General features: G+C 34.1%; 1 protein-coding gene across 5 annotated transcripts in view; it reads left to right on the top strand.

The window, feature by feature from the left end:
- Positions 1-19,881, top strand: part of EPHA5 (EPH receptor A5) — a 340,575-nt gene that overhangs the window by 17,873 nt on the left and 302,821 nt on the right. For all 5 annotated transcript variants that reach the window (XR_007457774.1, XM_049630545.1, XM_049630544.1 and 2 more), the window contains exon 2: positions 15,853-15,917. Coding sequence is in view for 4 of the 5 variants with exons in the window: in XM_049630545.1 (XP_049486502.1) it covers positions 15,853-15,917 (65 nt within the window). In the remaining variant the exon portion in view is untranslated. The remainder of the gene's footprint in view (positions 1-15,852; positions 15,918-19,881) is intronic.

Raw genomic sequence — 19,881 nt, 5'->3', positions numbered from 1 at the left:
AGAACCAGGACTTGACTTCAAAAGGCAGAGTTGAAAGAGTACAGGCTCGGGAGCCTGGCTGAACCACTTAGAGCAGTGTGACTTAGGGAAAGCTAGAAAACCTACCTGTGCCTCGGCTTTCTTGTTTGTAAAATGGAAATATTAATGCAATTTAGACTTGCAAAAATTAAGTGAATTCACATCTGTAGTGTTTTGTTAAAAGTTTTGGTACGTAATAAACATTATATGTGTTAAATATTACATCCACTAAAAAAATATAGCGTGGTTTGGCATTCTGATATTTAGCAAGGGCTAATTTTCTGCATTAGTGAGTACTGTCTAGTATCTATTGTAAAAGGAAATGCCAGAAGAAACACACTTGACTTTAGTTCAATTGCTCAAGCAGCCCTTGTTTACTCCCTGTGTAAATCTTTCAGTGGCTCTCCAGTGACCTTATGTTACAATCTAAACTCCTGAGCCTGAGTACAAAGCTCTCAGTGATTTGCTTGTGGCCCATTTCTCCTGCTACTTCCCTCCTGTCTCCACATTCCAAGGCTCCCGTGTAGGACACCCGCTGTCAGTACACTAGATTCTGGGTGCTTGGTAGGGAACACTCAGCTCCCGCCTTCACCTAAGTAACTTCCCTAAGTAACTTGATCCTTATGCCTAAGTCTATATGGTAAGACCCTTCCCTAGTTTCTTCCAAGGTTCTGTGCCAATTCTTATTCCTTGTGTAGCTTTTACCACTGAACTGAAATTGAGTTTTTCCTTGTTTGCACAGTTCTGGTATTGGATCAGAATAGAAATCATTGTAAAAAGTAAATGTTAATCAAAGACAAATTCTCTTCTAAACTAAGGATTTCCCATTAGCAGAGTTAATATGATTTGCCAACCAAAGCAAGTTAATTTCAAGATAAGTGGCAGTAGGTTTTTTGTTTGTTTGTTTGTTTCTGCCTTTACCACATGCATCAATATGAAGAAAGATTTGCCTGTCTGTAAACTTAGTGACAGCAAACCTCAATGCCTGACATTCCATATGGAATGAATGAACCAAGTATGAACCAAGTATGTTACACTCTATGAATTTATTTTTAATGAATGAATGTTAAGTCATGTCTTCATTTATTTAAAGACATGACTTTTAACCACAACCAGTCTCACCTCATTGCTGTTTTGTTGGTAGAGTCAGTGTAACTCTTTTCCTAAATTTGTCACTAATAGCTTAGAGTTTCTGGCATTTTAAAGTCTTTTCTAAACTAAGAAGTTGACAAGGATTGTATGATTTTGCCAACCCAAACAAGTTAACAACAAGAAATTTGGCAGTACAATACTTTAAGTTTACCAAAAAATATCAATGAGAAGAAAGTTCTACTAATTAGAACATGACTAGAAAATAATTAGTAGGTATCTTGTGGCCTCTGTCTCTTTGTGCTTTCATCTGCTGTTGCTTCTCCCCCCCCTCCATTCTTTCTTATGAGAAATTCTCAGAATTCATATGACCTGAGCCACTATCAGCCAACTAAAATAATTTTTTCTGCTTTAAGCATGATGTATTTTTACCTCTAGAAAAACAATTAATGTAAAACATCTGTTTCTTAATGGTTTAAATTTCTTGGGAGGGGATAGATTTACTCTTTCATTTGTTCTAGATTTCCTGGATTATTTAGACTGTCACTTACTTTATGAAGCAGTTTAGATTTAGAACTTGGTAAGAATTCTTAATATTGCAAGGAAAATAGTAGTAAAATGGATAATATAACCATGTGAGTAGAATGACATTAAAAAATAAACTTAAGGGAGAAAGTTTAAAATGTAATGATGAGTGGCTTTTTAAGTAGAGCTCGGTTAATGTTTGGTTAGTGTATTTAATTCTAACCAGTGTCTAGTTAGTATATTTAATGAACTATCCCTTTTGGACATATATTTATTTATTCTAAAATATATATCAGAAATATCAGGGGGTGGATATTGTGTTATATTTAGCTGAGAAATCTTTGAAGTGATTCCTTCTCTAGATGGGAAGGATAATAATGATAAATGCTATTGCCTCATAATCTTTAATTCTCAGAAACCTCATGAACTGGATATCATTATTCCCAGTTTGTTGGTAAGAGATTGGGTTTGAGAGAAATCAAGTAACATGCATTGAGTTACACAGAAAATGAATTGACAGGATAGGAGTCAGGTGTGTTTGATGCTGAAGCTCTTTGTTCCACCCACTATGCTAGAGGTTGTATATATATGAATGTACTTTGTATTATGATTTATACTTTATTTGTGCATACCATTGTAATACCATTTCCAATGAAAGAATCATGTTTTATTTCAAAAATCACATGTTTCATAAGAAAATAATATAGTAATCATACAAATATAAGCAATGTATATAGAGACATGGAAAGCTTCTATTAAGAAAATCTCACTATCATCAGTGCTAAAGCAATTGAAAAAGAAATATTTAAGTACAACTTTCTGTTAGATGGCTGTCATTTCCTGGTAGAAAACTTGTCCATTTATATCAGCAAAAAAAAAAACCCAAAAACCAAAAACCAAAAAACATTTTTTTTCCTGACTCTGGGATTTGAGAGAAGCTGGTCACAGTGGTATTTGTGTTTGGGGGTATTGAACAATGCACGAAGAATAGTCTTAACAATTTTTCAAAATACAGAGAACTGATTTGCATTTAATAGGTTCTTATGTAAGTCACTGTTGAAAGCCAAGGACACCATATTAGTAATGGTTTTCAAACTCTTTTTTTTTTTTTTAAGCCGTAGAAACTCATTCAAAAGAAGTCACTGTGGAAGCTCAGTATGTGAAGCAGATAATAACAGAGTTGTTGGGTTTCTTGGCTGTGTTTTCACCTCTCCCTCTTTTTATCTGTTTGTGCCTCTGAGACATCTCTTTAGAACCACAGGGCCATGTTGAATTGAGTATGAAGACCGCTATGTTAAAATATAAAAGGAAAGTTGCATAGAAGATCAGTATGCTATGATCCTGACTTGTAGCTTTCTGACAGACTAACTGAAAAACAAATTATAATATGTAGTCAGGTTTAGTTTGAACCAAGAGTTCAAACTTAGTATCCTAACCTATAGGTGCTCATCACAACCTCAAAACATTATTAAATATACCATGTCTTGGACCCTCCTAGACTTACTGATGAAAATTCATTAAAGTTCTTTGGAAATCTCTGAGTTTAGAACCTGGGAAGCTATAGAATTTATCTCTAGATAAATTCTGACTCTTGTTAGAAAGCCTCACATAGAACAGAGCTACTCAAAGTTAAATGTGTGGCCTGGGTGATGTCAGCCTGCAGTGGTATCAGTACAAAGATCAAGAGTTACCTTTTCCAGACTTATGGCAATTTGATATTGCCGCAACAATCCAACTGTGTGATAGGTAGATTTGCCATACTGAACAGAGCATAGCCCAGTTCTAATGTTGTCTGACTTGAATTGAATATAAGAATCACTTGCATGGTGGGGATTTTCTAAGATGCAGTTTCCTGGGCTCCACCTAATATCCTAATTGTGTAGGTTTTAGAAGGAGCCAGTGGATTTACATTCCTAAAGAGCGCTATAAATGATCCTACTGCTGATTATAGAAACATCACACTTTTAAAAAATAATAAAATCTTTATATATGTAAATATAGATATAAATATATAAATATATATATGTAGATAGATACAGATGACACATGTAAATGACTAACCCTCAGAAAATGCTATATAAATGTGTTTTTTATTATTAATCTCAAAAAGAAAAGTATAAAAATGTGCTAAGGCTGAGGGTGATGTATATTAGAATTCAGATAACACTATATACAATAAGGAAATATAAGATAGATACTTTAGAGAGTTATAAAAGCAAATACAAAAATGCAAACGAAAAAGATATTCTAAGTATAGTTTGTTATATAGTACATGATAGAGCCATTGATATCAGGACTGATCCTCAAGGTGTATGGTTAATACCCCCTTTACATTTAAAAAAATACTATACTCATTTTGAATGTGTTTCAAAACATTATATATATATATATATATATATATATACATATACACGTATATATGTATACATATGTATACATGTACACGTATATATGTATATATATGTATACATATGTATACATATACATATATATATATATATATATATATATATATATATCATCAATACTAAATGTTCATTTAGATGACTGTGCCTAAAAAAGAGTCTGACTCAGGGGACATAGGAGGATTATTTCACAAGTAATGTACATTCAAGCAAAGGTCTAGTCTCAGGACCAAGCAATGAGAACTCTGAACAATCAGCAAGATATTACCTGTTTTCTTCACTGATGTATCCTAGGACCTAGGACAGTTCTGGGTACTTAAATAGATGTTAAATAAATATTTGTTGAACGAGTGAACCCTCACTCATTGATGGTGCCATATTCCATAGAATTGAAATAGAAGTTAAGGCAGTGAGCTATACTTTTTCCACAATTGCTCATATATTATCTGTATTATGTAGGATTGAATTAGGTTGCAGGGAACAGAAAAAAAAAGTTAAATAGTGACTTAGATGTAGGGGGCTTGTCTTTCATATGTCTGGGAAAGAAGTTTCAGGGTAGAAATTTGGTGATTTGGGTTCAGTGTTTAATGATGTCAGGACTGGAATCATTGATGGGTTTTTTTGGCCTTACTCTCAAGCTTATTGCCTCATCATTGCAAGAAGGATGATACATCTCCAAACATCACATCCAGTTCAGAACAAGAAGAGAAAGAGAAGAGCCAAGAATCATCTCAGCTGCACTATTCCTTCAGCTAGACAACAAAACATTTCCAGACTGGAAAGCAGATTTCTGTTTATATCTCATTAGGTGGATCTACATAACAAGGCTACCAGATTCAACAGAGGCTAAGATAATAAAGACATGATTATCATTTTTTGTTAATGCCATACGTGACCCATTGTCTGGTACTAGACACATCGCTAGTCCAAACTCAGCAATTGGATTCTTATTGGTAAGAATCCAATACCAAGGAAGGAGAAAGAAAGTAAATAATTAATAGGCAAAGAAAGCATCTTTGACAATACCACAGAAAAGTGAAAGTACCTTTGCTTTATTTCTTTTTCTCCTTTTCCTTTTTTTACTTTGTAAAAGGAGAAATAGCCAAGTACTGAGGTTACATTTTGATTTAAAAAAGTCGAGTTTAGGCACCAGGTTAACTGGGCAAGGCTAACTGCTATTAGATCATCAATCTTAACATCCTATAAGATATAGAACTCACTGTATTTAATAAACTAACTTAAAAATTACTTTCCTGTTGTCTTGAATGATGCCAGCTATTTCGAGATGGGTAATTAGGGCTGGGTACTGAACTGTTTATATTCAGCCACCTAATGTTATTGGGCAGAATATTTGTTCATACTTATGTCTGTATTGCTGTACATTTTGACTGGTTTTTCATGATAAATCACTACCCACCCATTTTTTTAGTATATAGGTTTTTAAAAATATTTTAGGTAATAAAGAATTATTATGTAGGGTTTACATCAGAATTAAATTTTAACTGAACTATAACACTGATAATGAGCATAATGACTTCAGCTGACAGCAAAAATTTGGGTCCCTTCTCATTTTACAAAAAGGGCTACTGGGCTACCCAAGTTTTTACTCATTTTTTTTGGAAATGCCATCACCTTAAAATGCATTCTGTGATTTTGTGCAAGTTCCTGTTTTGTTTTTTTTTTTTTAATTTTTTTAACGTTTATTTATTTTTGAGACAGAGAGAGACAGAGCATGAACGGGGGAGGATCAGAGAGAGAGGGAGACACAGAATCCGAAACAGGCTCCAGGCTCCGAGTGGTCAGCACAGAGCCCGACGCGGGGCTCGAGCTCACGGACCGCGAGATCATGACCTCAGCCGAAGTCGGCCGCTCAACCGACTGAGCCACCCAGGCGCCTGCAAGTTCCTGTTTTAGTTCATGTTCAGATTCAATCATCATTTATCCTACCCTGAAGGCTTGAAAGCTAATGATTATATAGATTGTTTTGCAGTTTGTGGGATTTCAGTCAAGCATTAGGGATAATTAGGGACTGGGGTAAGGATGCATCCAAAACAAAGAATCAGCTTTGCATATATTTAACATTCTGTTTTTATGTGCTTTTTGGCATCTAAGGACAAAGTATACTTGGACAAATATATGCTCTGTTTTGCCCCCAGTTAACATGTGCAAAGCATAATGAATAGCAAAATTAAAAATTAAGAAAAGAGAGTTCATAATGATTTTGTTGCTCACCCTTTGGTTTTCAAGAATCTTGTAACTAACTTGAATCTTGTTGGAAATTTGATACTAAACTGTGATTTAGCCCAGGAAAAACTAATGATTTTTCTGTTTGGATTAATATATCTGAAGGTTTCCATCTTATATACAGTACTATTAGAATGTTATGGTAGATGCTGGCTTCTGTAACATATTATTCAGAATTCATTGATCTAATAAAACTCATTGAGGTATAAGAGTTAAGAGTTTCAAAGGAGTAAACCTTTGGATTCAGCAAGTCCAACATTGGGCAAGTGTGATATAGAAGCAAGAGCAAGAGCTTTGGAGTTAGATAAGGCTTGGATTTATATTCCAGCTGTGTGCTTATTAGCTCTGGGACCTTGGACCACTGCCTTATTTAACTTTTCTCCACTTCAATTTCCTTATCTGAAAAATGGGGGAAAAACATACCAAAGGATCATTGCTAAGACTAAGTGATACAACATATATTAAGCACAGACACATATAACTTTATTAGTTTCAATCACTGATATTAAAGATATGAAAATTGAGTCCCTCAAAGTAAAATCATTTCCACAAGCTTACATAGTAGCAAATCAGAACCATAGAATTAATGAATATTCTCTGTGCGGTGAACCATTCAAAAAGTGAATTGTGAATAAGCACATTTATTTCAACTGTTAAAGATTTATGCTATTTTGTAAGGAACAGCTTCATATATACACAGTGTGGTGTGGAACTGAGCAGCTACTAAATGAGTGTATTTTGTGTTGTGATGATTTTCAAGCCTGTTATGTCATCTAATGTTGACTTTTCTCTTTAGAATGAAAACAATATGTAAGATTTGACAAGTTTGGTTACCACACCTGACAAGGTAGCTGCTGAAAACCATATGGTTTTGCTCTTTTCATGCCATGTGTCCTGTGAATGTAGCAGACTGCTCATTAGTCATAATTTAGCTGTCAGTGGATCTCAGTGTTACCTTTGCCTAAAAACTTTGTATGGACTAACAGTGGATACTAATTCTGAATTCCTCCTTGCCATCTCCATGAATTTACAATTTCAGAATATATTAACAATTCAGAATTTTTTAGTATACATTTCTGATTGTTTTATGCTTCCTTCAGAGTTTTATGCTTCTTAGTATGAAATCCTACTGCTTAGTGTACAAAGAGCAGTGGCTAACACCTCTCCCTACCATATGAAAAATATTTTGAAACAAAATGAAGAAAAAGAAAAATAACAAAATCAATAGAAATGAAAATATTTTGAAACCATTAAAGGCAACAGTCATGCTTTGTAGTCAACAATTAAGCATAATATATTAAGATTTAAGGGAACGAAGCTCATTTTAGATATCATTTCAAAGATAAATAATCTGAGCTTAAGTAACTCATTTGGAAATACTATTGGAATTCCGTTAGTAGAATATTAGAGGTACCAAGACAGGATAGAAGAAGAGCAGACCCTGGAATAAAAGAGACTGGAGTTTGCCTTCAAATTCTGCCACTTAGCAATTGTATCAGTAAGGATGTCTTCCTCTGCAAATAACAGCAAATCACTTCCTCAGTGGATTAAGCAACAAAATTGATTTTTTTCTGACATAACAGAAAGTCCTAAGAGAAGCAAGTTTCAAATTTAGATGGATTAGCTACTCTATGATATAATTTGGAACCAGATACTTCCCAACCCTTCATTCTGCCAACCTTAATCTGTAGGTTTTGCTCTCCTGCTGATTCTCCTTATTTTCTGTAGATGGCTGCATCAGATCCAGGAAACACACCCATACCCAGCAACTTTCAAAGCAGCCAGGAGTTTCCTTTTCTAATATTTTCTTCTCCAAAACTCCCTTGGCTTCAGGTCTCCTTCAGAGCTCATTGGACAGAACTGAATCAATAGTGAAACCACATAATGGAACTGAAAATAAGTTGGGGATTGCCAAATTGTGGAAAATAAAGGAGGGAAAAGCCTTAATGAAACTGGAGAGGAAAATGGAGACCAACCCTGGAAGGACTTGTATTAAAAAATGAAACATAACGATAAGGTTTGAAGTAGGGGAGTGACACGATCGTATTAGTTGCCTAGAAAGATCTTTCTGAAAGCAATGTTTTGAGGAAATTGTTAGGGATCATGCCTTTCTACTAAGACACCAGTTAAGATATTTTTCAAGTGAAAAATTATGGCATGAATTTGGCTAGAATGGTTATGCTGTGGAAGGAAACAGAACAGGCAGTTTAGAGAGTTAGATACAGGATATAGTTGGAATGGGTGGGATTTGGTCACTGATTTGCTGGGGGAGTAAAGGTAAAGGGAGACAAAGATTACTCACTGAATTCTGGATAGAACAAGTAGTTTTTTGACATTGCATTCACTGAACTAGGGAACATAGCAGGAGATGTTTGCTTGTTGTTGTGCAGGGAAGATACTTTGTGCATTTGGGGATGACTGGATATCATAAATGTGTTGAAAGCCAGTAGGCAGCTTTATAAATTGATCGGGATTTAAGGAGAAAGAAATAGACAAAATATATGGATTTGTGAGGATCATCAACATCTACATTGTAACTGAAGACAGCAATTCATGAGCCTCTCTACATGGGTCCTTATGTTAGGACATATGCTAATATGACTATTAAAGCAAGCAAACAATCAACAAAAAAATTTACCAATCATTTTCCATTCTAAACAGTCTAATTCAGTATGTATGGAGTGGTACCAAGACACTTGTTCTTTCCAAATTCTTTTGCTTCTTCTTTTATTTTTATTCCTTTCTTATATCTTAGGCAAGAATCATTGGTATAGAATAAGAAGTGTAATCAGTCCAGAAAAATAGAGTATTAATCAAAGCCAAGGTTTGAAGGTAAGTACAGGAACAGTAGCTTATAATGGAAAGAAGTAGCTAGACAAGTAGAAGAAAGTCACAGAAATATATTGTCCCTGAAGATAAAAGATGAGAGAGTTTGTCCCTGGGGGTCATGGCCAAATACTGCCAAATTAGGAACTCAGAGCTATGTGATTATCACAAATAAACTTGGTAACAGAAGTTTTGGTAAAAATAGCGGGTTTGAATCCAAATTACAGTGGATTAGGAGAAGAATGAAGAGGATATGCAGAAATAGATAGGAGTGTTGACAACTCATTTAATAATTTGAATTTAGATGAGGGCATTAGCTGGAAGAGAATATGAGATTTATTTTTAACATTTTAACTAAAACTTTACAAAGTAATTTAATTTATGACAGAACTGATTTCCCAAAGACAATAGACTTATTAGGTAATGTTGATGGCTTGAGGCCACTGTTAGTTAATTACATATATATGTATATATATATATATATATATATATACATATATATATATATAATATAAAATTATGCATATATATACACACACATATATATGTTTATATATACATGATTATGATATTTTTCTCAAGCAGTGTTCACCAGCCATACTTTATGTACAAATAAAGTATGTTCATTCATAATTAGGGTTTAGTTCATGGCCCTTGAATGTCCATGGAGGGTAGATGGTTGTAATCAAAGTATCTTACATCCAGGTTTTAAGTAAGGAACTTGCTTGTGAGAATCCATAATCAGGGCTTGTAGTTTGTCATGAAGACTTTGAGTATTACTTGATGCTTTCTTCTTTCCTTGATTTCCCTGCTGGGCTCTGAATGAGACTGCAAGCTGTCAGTGTTCGTAGTGAGCCTATAGGTTTATTGGGAAGATTCAATGGAAGTTACTTGATACAATATCTGACGCATAGTATGCACTGAATAAATTCCTTTCTCCATATTCTTTCATTTTTTTTTTCCTGGAAAAGATTGTGCACATGGGTTGCTCAGAATTAAAAAAAAAAAATCTCCCATTTGTTGTCTGCAGAAATACTGTTGGTTATGGAATTTTGCCTTCAAGTAAAGGGATCCCAGAAATCTACATAACACTTCTAAACTTATAACATAATTTTTACCAAATTTACAAATTAAGTTTTCCAATGGGAAACACATGTACTCTTTCCCTGCACTCATATTGTCAACTGTTCTTTGTTCCCTGCAGCAGTTGTCAAATTATAAAATTTAGCCTGGAAGCAAGAAATCACATCTGTGCTGAATGGGACCATGGAGAGAGGCTGGACAGCTGTACATCTGGGGTTTGTTCCCGCAGATCAGTAAAATGTGTGCTATAATTGAATCCAGTAGCTTTTCTGATATTGTTAAATGGAAATCAATAAATAAGCATCTATCAAAATTCTACTGTATGCAATGGGGCTTTGAGTCAATGCTTTCAAAGAAAGAGAATGCTATTTTATCTGCTACTAATCCAAAGTATTCTATCTTTATACTGTAGTGGAGGTCCCAATACCATTACAATTATGTTTATGTAAAGATCACGGGAAAAACAGAAACAATATACGAGTAAGAATATGCTTCTGGGTCTTTATTTTATAAGGATCACAGATTCTCTCAAGGCCTTGAACACTGATGGTGCTGGGATTGAGTGTCCTAGAGCTGTCTTATTGTAAAATTTGTTTAATTTGAGAGAAAGAGAGCACATGCACACGAGCGGGGGAGGGACAGAGGGAGTGGGGGGGAGAGAGAGAGAGAGAGAGAGAGAGAGAGAGAGAGAGTGAGTCCCAAGCAGGCACCACACTGTCAGTGCAGAGCCTGATGCGGGGCTTGAACTCAACAAACCATGAGATCATGCCCTGAGCCAAAGTTGGACATTTAATCGAATGACCCACCTACGGTCCCCCTTGAGCTGTCTTTTAACTCTTTAAAGTTTCAAAACACCTTCATCCCAGTGTGTTCCTGGAGAATCCAATAAATTTTTTCCACATTTTATGACTAATATTAGCAAGATATTAAGGAGAAAGATATGGAATCAGAATGATATATGGAAAGTTACGAATATTTGAAAGTTATGATTATTGAAGAGCATATTTGAATTATTGACTCAAATTAATCTTTAATTGTTACAGTGTGTGAAGTTGAAAACTTAGGAATCTTCTTATACATATTCCAATTTACTCATTCTATCCTTTCTTTTCACCGCCCTTGAATCGCAACCAAAAGAATGAGTTAGCAACTCTCTGGCTTTTCTGGAAGTAAATTCTTTAAAAGCTTTCTGTTTGTGAAAGAAAGCATTAAAATTATTAGTGTGTAGTAATGAAATTAAAGCATGCTTAAGATTAGTTTGAGTTAATTTCAATTATAATCATTATAATCTGTTATTTGGTTGGACAGTTAACTTATTTTTACTTATTAAAAAGTTCTTACAGTAGTGAGTCTTTTTTCTCCCTATATTAACTTTAGGAATTTGTAATAGACTATATACTCATTGACCCCTGAAGAGTTATTTCTCCTGGAGAATCAGCCTTCTTAATTACTGATGAGAATACCAACCAATATGCCCATCTTCATTGTAATTATATAATGGCTGAGGGAAATGACCTTGAAGACTGTCTTTCAGTCTAATAGTGTAGCTTTATTTTAAAATATAAATAATAGAATAAAAACATTTTCCATAAAATTTCTGATATCTAATTAATGTCTCCCGGAGTAACTGTGGTATCAAACATTCCCTCTAATTATATTCATTAGTGGCTTCTCCCAGACAAGTTTTAATTAAGTTGTACAATGAAGATCAATACTCATTGTGTATTCATTGCAATTTACAACAAGCATATATACTGTTCAGAACAATTTAATTACTGTAATTGTTGCACAGAAGATACTTAGTGACTGTGCTCCATTACTGCCAATCTCCCCTTTTAATAAATTCGGTAATGAAATTGGGTAATGAAGTTCTGAAAATTCACATTTATGTATATTCTATGTCTAAACTTCTGTTTTTTATGTAACTAGCTTAAGTAGTGGGGGAAATGGAGGCATTAATAATATCAGTGTCATAGTGTTTTTTCATGCATGCCATCATAAATGTTGGGAAATTATTAGAGGATAAATAAGAACACTTGTAATAACAGTTATATTAGTTATGTGAAGAATAATTTAAGGGTGTTGGGTAATAAGAACAATCTATTTCCCCTTAAATAAGACTTCAATTTTTTTTACTCTTATTTCCTTAGTTTTAATTTATAAGGAACGCATCCAAATGTGCTAACTTCTATTAATGAATATCATGTTACTGCTGTACTACTGGTCAAAGAATGTGAAAGTAGAGATTTTCTGGTAGCATCATAGGTGTATACCAGGGTTTCTTAACTTTGGCACTAGTGAAATTTAAGCCACATAATTACTTACTGGGGAGTGGGGAAAGTTTTGCTGTGCATTAAGAAATGCTTAGCTGCATACCTGGTTTCTTCCCATGAAAAGCCAGTAGCAAATATTCCTCCCACCCTCCAGTTATGACAATCAGGAATGTCTCCAGATATTATTGGATGCCCATGTTGAGAATCACTGGTGTATGTTGATTCAGACACACCCTCCTGATCTGCCCACTGACAAAATGATTCATTAATAAGACAAACAGCTATTCAGCTGTTCTGAGTGCAAGCTAGGTTCAGAGGCATGAGTCAAACGTGGTATTCCTTTAAGGCAACAGTACAATTCCGTATATTCAGTGTTTTGGAGCTAATAATTGGGTGCTAATAGAAGATTCAGTAATAATAGCTTACCTAGGTTTAGGAAAGAGGACTAGGATGGCTTCTGGGAGAAAACAGTTCCTGAAATATGTGTTATTGGACAAATGAAGAGCTTAGAAATTCAAATGGCGGAAAGGGCATCTGCGACAGCTAAAACAGCATGTGTAAAACTTGGGAGATTTTGTAGAGAGCTAACATTCTGTATCTCTACATTTATATAATCTCTACATCTCTCTCTATATATATCTATATTTCTATCTTCATGTAAATATCTCTATCTACCTATCTAGCTATAATTTTAATTATTTTTCCTGAGGCATCAAATTCCAATTTCCTCTGAATTATATGAACAAAATTATGATATATCAACCTGCAAGTAATTGCCTGAAACATCTAATTTTACCCTTTTTTCAATTTCCAATTTTGTAATCATATGTATAAGTATCTTCTTAACATTGTGAATTTTATGAAAACATCTGTTTCAAAAAGAAAAAACAGTTTTAGACAGTAGTAGGAAGTGACATATGTGTCTATTTATCTGAAGAAAAAGTTTTGACAAAGTCTTCATAAGAAAGATAATGTGCATTCCTATGATGGGTATTCTCATGTGTTTGGTAATGTATTCCAATGTTGAAAGCACCTAATACATTGTATTAACAGCCTACCTAGTATTTTGAATTTATTCATTTAATTTCACACACATATACCTTTTAAGCCAAAAAAAAAAAAAGAATAGTAATTCAGGTTAAAGTTAATTCAAGCGAAAGGAACTAAATTTTAGAAAGACATCTGGAAATGTGTTGTTAATAATGAATATTTGAAGATCCACATGTTATTAAGAGGTCTACAAGGAATGCTGTGTTTCTCCTGGCAGGCTAGTTAGGAATTCCTAGAATTCCTATTCACATCAGTTTGCCACCACAGGATTAAGTTCAGTTCGACTGCCATCGTAGTAGAAGGCCTTTAGCTTGCTGATTTGCTCTACTTTATCAGGTCTACACAGATACACTGCTGCTCAATATCAAAGGTGAATCAAATGAATCATAAGGATGAATAAACATAATGATTTAGGTTCTGTACTCCCCTGGTATTTAGTCATGTCTAGACATAGCCCTAGTGTCCCAGAAAAACTAAAATGAGGACAAGGACATTTAAGTTTAATGTAGCTTTATTCCCATGGAGACTAGAAAAGCCAACAATAGAATAAAAAGAGTATGGATGTAACTAAAAAATTAGATTTAGTGGGATGGCTGGTGTATTTGCAAGGTCAGTGGGTAATGGAACAGTTTTGGTTTGTTTATTGTCTTTACTGTTTGAAACAATAGTTTTTCAGCTAGGCCAATTTCTTCTAAAAAAGAATAATCCAACAAATTGTTTTATTATTCTCTAAAGCCACTATATATGTGTAGCCTAAAGATGATAGACATTCTATAGGCATGGATTTTTAAAGAGCTCAGAACCTAATGAGGGAAATAGACAAGTTTATTAAATACATACACATCATAAAAGGTTTTCATATATATGTGGTATTGAGTGTATATCTGTGTTTTCTAGAACTTTAAAACTTTGGATTTATCTTTATATTACTACTATTATTAGAGACTATTAAATTAGCATATAAGATATACATGTTTGCAAATGTTATATGAAATAAATCAATGGATAATAAGGCTTAAATGCACATAATTTCTACAGTACCTAATTTTTTAAATTTAACTTATGATCCTAATGTCCTTGATTGTAATAATTTTACCTTAAATTTTCTTATAGGAGTATTGTAACACATTTTCCAACCTATCAACTATTACTACTTTACTACTCCAGCTTTATACTACAGATAGAATCTTTTTTTTAGAATTGGTGGCATTTCAACATAGTGGTTCTTGAATGTAGTTTAAAGAAGCTTTAGTACCTCCAACTAGGATTAACCCAGTTGTTTTCCTTTTGGGTCCATATGCCATGCTCATTCAAAGTGGTTTAGCTGCATGTTGGGCCACATAGATCATTTGGGTTAGGCATAATAGGCTGAAAAGATAATGATCTGTGATCCAGGTCTGAAGCAGTTTGACTGTTCAGTATCCATAATTAAGTTTAATTTAGGGGGAGAGAAGAATAGGCAAACCTGTTGAAATATAAACACTGTGTGTGTATGTGGATGAGTGTGGGTGCACGTGTATGTACATACTCTTTCGTGGCTTCCTTTTGGAATGATGATATTGAAACTAATTTGACAATAAATTTCATATAATTAAAAAAAAGACTTTTATTCTTGGAGTTCCCCAAAATTTAGGAAATCCAGCCATAATTGAGGTCTGCATTTCAAAAATGTAGTTGATAGTTCTATAAGAAGCACATTTTAGACTATGGTTATTTGTAAGTAGCTGATATTTTGGGGAATGCAGTGGACAGTTAGCTATAGCAACAACTCTGAAAGCTACTATAATTTTCTTGGATTGGTTAAAGGTGTGTAGATTTATTTCTTAATTTAATTTGCAATTTGGATTACAGATTTCAGTTAATATCACGAAAAAATCTTACAAGCTTGGGAATAGCTTATTTTTATTTAATGTAAATTATTTGTTAATTGCTTTATAACATTAAAATACAGTATGTTTAGTCACAAAGTTATGGCAGCTTAATCCCCGAATTTAGAGCCATTAAAGAAGTGGCTTGGTCTTTATACGGTTTTCTGTGGACCTTCATTTTTTTCTTTTTCTTATTACCAGTTCTTTTCCTTTATCCTTGTTTGACAAAAAAGAGCACGTAGAGTAATGACTTGTTTATATTTTCTGTAATTGTTTTCCAAATGTTTATTCAAAATCACTTATTCTCTTGCATTCAAATAATGTTTTCACTGAATTATCACTCTTGTATTCATCATAATGAATACTTAATCTAACTCCATTTATGTAAGAAATATGCACTCTTAATAACACTATGAAAATAGTGATGCTTTTTTATACATTTGACTCAGTTTTGTATTCTTTTTCTTTCAGTGAATTTATTGGATTCACGTACTGTCATGGGGGACTTGGGATGGATTGCTTTTCCAAAAAATGGGGTAAGCCTTTATAAAATTTTCCCTACAACTTAAACTACCTGAGTAGACATCTTGTTAAATGTCATACACAAAAATTCACTGGAGATATTTTGATTTGCTATTATCCTGGTTATATTGAATAGGAAATAAAAGTTAACATATCAATTACCAGTGTTGATCAAATGCACTTTATATTGTATTTCATTCGCTATATTAGGGAATAAAAATATTGTAAGAAATTCCTTTAAATTTTACAAAGATTAAAAGTGCCTCAGACTGTCAAGTCTGTCATCAGTCACAGGTTTTCTTTCAATTCTTGAATTTTTCTTCAGTGAAAGCTTTCAGAAAAGGTGCTTCATTGGAAGATTTTTATAACCAGAAGTTGTTTTTATTAGTAATTTATTTTACTGGTGTACATTAGAAATAAAATGTTTTGGGTAAAAATTAGGTAAGCCATTTTTAAAACAATATGCTTGTTCGTGTATTTATACTAACAATCTTAATGCATAGATTATATGAAAAAGTATTGAATTATCTTCTGCTCAATTAAAAATACATCTTTATTATCAGATAGAAAATGAATGTGTAACATATTGTGACATAAAATCATATTTTGCAGAAAATATTAACTGTATTAATTGACTATTACATTAAAAACAATTTAGATTTTGAGAGATTTTTATTATCTAATAACTTAAACATTTAACTATTCCATAATTTTCAAACTAAAACTGTCCAGATTCAGTATACAGTCATTTTGTAGCAAACACAAATAATATATTTCAATACTGAGTTTTGAGAAAATAATTTAAACAATTTGGATACTTAAAACTGTATAGTATAGTGTATATATGTAATTAATTTAGAATATTATTCACACTAATAATAGTTCATGTGACTTAAAGGTTAATTTAAGTTTAATTAAGTAATCGAATATTACCATAACCCAAATAGCTAAAACTTGATTTTTTAAAAATTTTTTTTAATGTTTATTTATTTTTGAGACTGAGAGAGACAGAGCACGAATGGGGGAGGGGCAGAGAGAGAGGGAGACACAGAATCGGAAGCAAGCTCCAGGCTCTGAGCCATCAGCCCAGAGCCCGACACGGGGCTCGAACTCACAGACCGTGAGATCGTGACCTGAGCTGAAGTCGGACCCTCAACCGACTGAGCCACCCAGGCGCCCCTAAAACTTGATTTTTTTTTTAACTTGATGAGAAAATGAGGTATGTTATTCAGCCCTTTACACAGAGAGTTATTATGGAGGTAAAACAAGTAGTATTAATTGTTTGAAATCATAATCATTTGTATGCTAACATCTTAATCTCAGTGTGGTTTCTCTTCTTTCATTAAGATGATACTTCTGGGGTGCCTGGGTGGTACAGTCAGCTGAGCATCCAACTTTTGATTTAGGTTCAGGTCATGATCTCACAGTTTATGAATTCCATCCCCCGCATTGGGCTCTGCACTGACAGTGCAAGTCTGCTTGGGATTCTCTCTCTCCTTCTCTCTGTCCCTCCCTTGCTTGCACTCTCTCTCCCAAAATAAATAAATAAACATTAAAATATATTAACAATTAAAAAAGCATAGTATTTTTGCTTGTTAAAAATTATGGCTGCATTTAGAGATATACTATAAATAAAGTATTAGCAGATTGTTAAGATATTAGGACGTAAATATAAGTTAAAAAGAAAAAGAATAGTAACACCCAGATACAGCCAGTACCAAGTAGTGGTATATATTCTTAGTCTGTATCTCTTTTATCTTTCTTATGTTCTTCCTTCTTCTTTTCTGTTTTCTTCCTCCCACCTCTCATCTAGAATTATTTTCTTTCTTTCATCTATGGTCACCCCTATACAAGTAGATGGCTGGATGAAAACCTATAGGTATATTTTGTACTCTGCATTTTTTCACATACCAAAAATGATTTATTGCATAAATATTTTAAATTGAGAAGGTAGCTGATAGGTGGGGTTGAAGTTATTTTTTTAACAGCCTGAGAAAATATGTCATATTCCCTTTGAATGTAGTTTTGTGTGTGTCCTCTTTCTGTTCAGAAGTTACTCAGAAAAGGTTTGGCAAACTGCATCTTTAAGGATAAATCTGATTTGTAGTTGCTTTTGCAGCTAAAAATTGGGGGGGAAATTATTCAATTTTGTACATGAATTTTGTATAAAATACTACTGTATCCTTTATAAAAACATAGTCCTTTTTTATATTCAGAATGAGCTCTTTCCAGTCATTCTGACTACTTTGTGCTTTCTTTTTCTTTCCATTATCATTATTATAGTGTTGATTTTGCTGTTTTTTCCTAAAGTTTGTTTATTTTGATAGCACACACATGGAAGTGGGGGAGGGGCGGAGAGAGAGGGAGAGAGAGAATCCAAGCAGGTTCTGAACTGTCAGCTGGATCCAGGGGCTCAATCTCACCACTCATGAGATCATGACCTGAGTGGAAACCAAGAGTCTGATGCTTAACCGACTGCCCATCCAGGCGCTCTGGCTGTTCCATTTATGATTAGATAAGCAACACAATTCTAGGTGAAATATAGATCATCCAAGCAATGTCATCAAAAACTGTGGAGTAAGGGCCTCTACAAATATTCTCCTCCGTAAAAGCTGTGAGATAACTGGCAAACATTGTCAGAATCTATTTTCCAGGACTCTGGAAATTAACTGGTCTTGGAGCAATACAGGAAACATCTATTCAAGAAAAATGACTGCAACTTGTTAGAACTGCACTAGCTTTAAGATTTAAGATTGTTTTAAAGATTGAATTAAGTTAATTTTTTTTTTTATTATTTGGAACTTGATATTTCTTTTTTTTTCTTTTAATGGCTTTAGCATTTTGATGTGCCTTATGTCCTTTCCTTCCTCTCTAGCTGTGAAGTAGCATTGAAAAACCAAAAACCTGCTGTCAAGGTAAAAAGCAGCAGGCTAGCAGGCACTAGAGTGCAGAGTGGGACCAGAAATTCTTCAAAGACTCGATCCTGGGGAATTGTCATTATTTGATCTGATAGCTTCCTGGAAGACTGCTCTTATATGGCTGTCTTGATTTGATCTAACTTAGAGCTCCACCATTCTGAAAGCCTTTATGATACTAAGTAAATAAGAATATTCTTTTTTTTTTTTCCAGAACATTTTCCTGAACTTCAGACCTTAGGAATGAATATTTTATCTATTTACCCCAAATCTGCACCTAAGAACTGGGCAAGTATTAGGAGAAATTAAAGTCATGCACATGTTCCATACGCTTGTTAGAAGCAATCATTTCTGGGGCACCTGGATCCAGCTTTGGTTCAGGTCATGATCTCACAGTTCCTGAGTTAGCTCCTGAGTTCGAGCCTCACGTCAGGCTCTGTGCTGACAGCTCAGACTCTGGAGCCTGCTTCAGATTCTGTGTCTCTCTCTCTGCCCCTTCCCAGCTCATGCTCTGTCTCTGTCTCTCAGAAATGAATAAATGTTAAAAAAAAATTTAAAAAAAAAGAAACAATCATTGCTCCCATGACACTTCTGAATTTTTTTTTTTTATATTTATTTATTTTTGAAAGACAGAAAGAGACAGAACACATGTTGGGGAGGGGCAGAGACAGAAGGAGACACAGAGTCCGAAGCAGGCCTCAGGCTCTGGGCTGTCAGCACAGAGCCCGACGCGGGGCTCGGGCCCACAAGCCATGAGATCACAACCTGAGCCAAAGTCGGAAGCTTACCCGACTAAGCCACCAGGCGCCCGGCTCCCATGACACTTCTATGCTTGTCAGCTCCTGGGATACTTCTAGGGATCTCATATTTACTACTCTACAGTGTTTCTACAAGTTGGCTCAGGTCCTGACATATAAGAGAAGTTCAATAAACATGTATTGGAAGGATAACTTAGTTTATTGTTTTTAAATTTATAAAATGGAGCATAAGTTACTGCGATATAGTTTTGCATAAAGATTTAAAATTAGAACTGAAAGTAGAATTTTGCACAGTGATGGCTCTC

The sequence above is a fragment of the Panthera uncia genome, chromosome B1 (assembly GCF_023721935.1).
Source record: "Panthera uncia isolate 11264 chromosome B1, Puncia_PCG_1.0, whole genome shotgun sequence".
NCBI lineage: Eukaryota > Metazoa > Chordata > Mammalia > Carnivora > Felidae > Panthera > Panthera uncia.
This window is presented reverse-complemented; position numbering and strand designations above follow the sequence as displayed.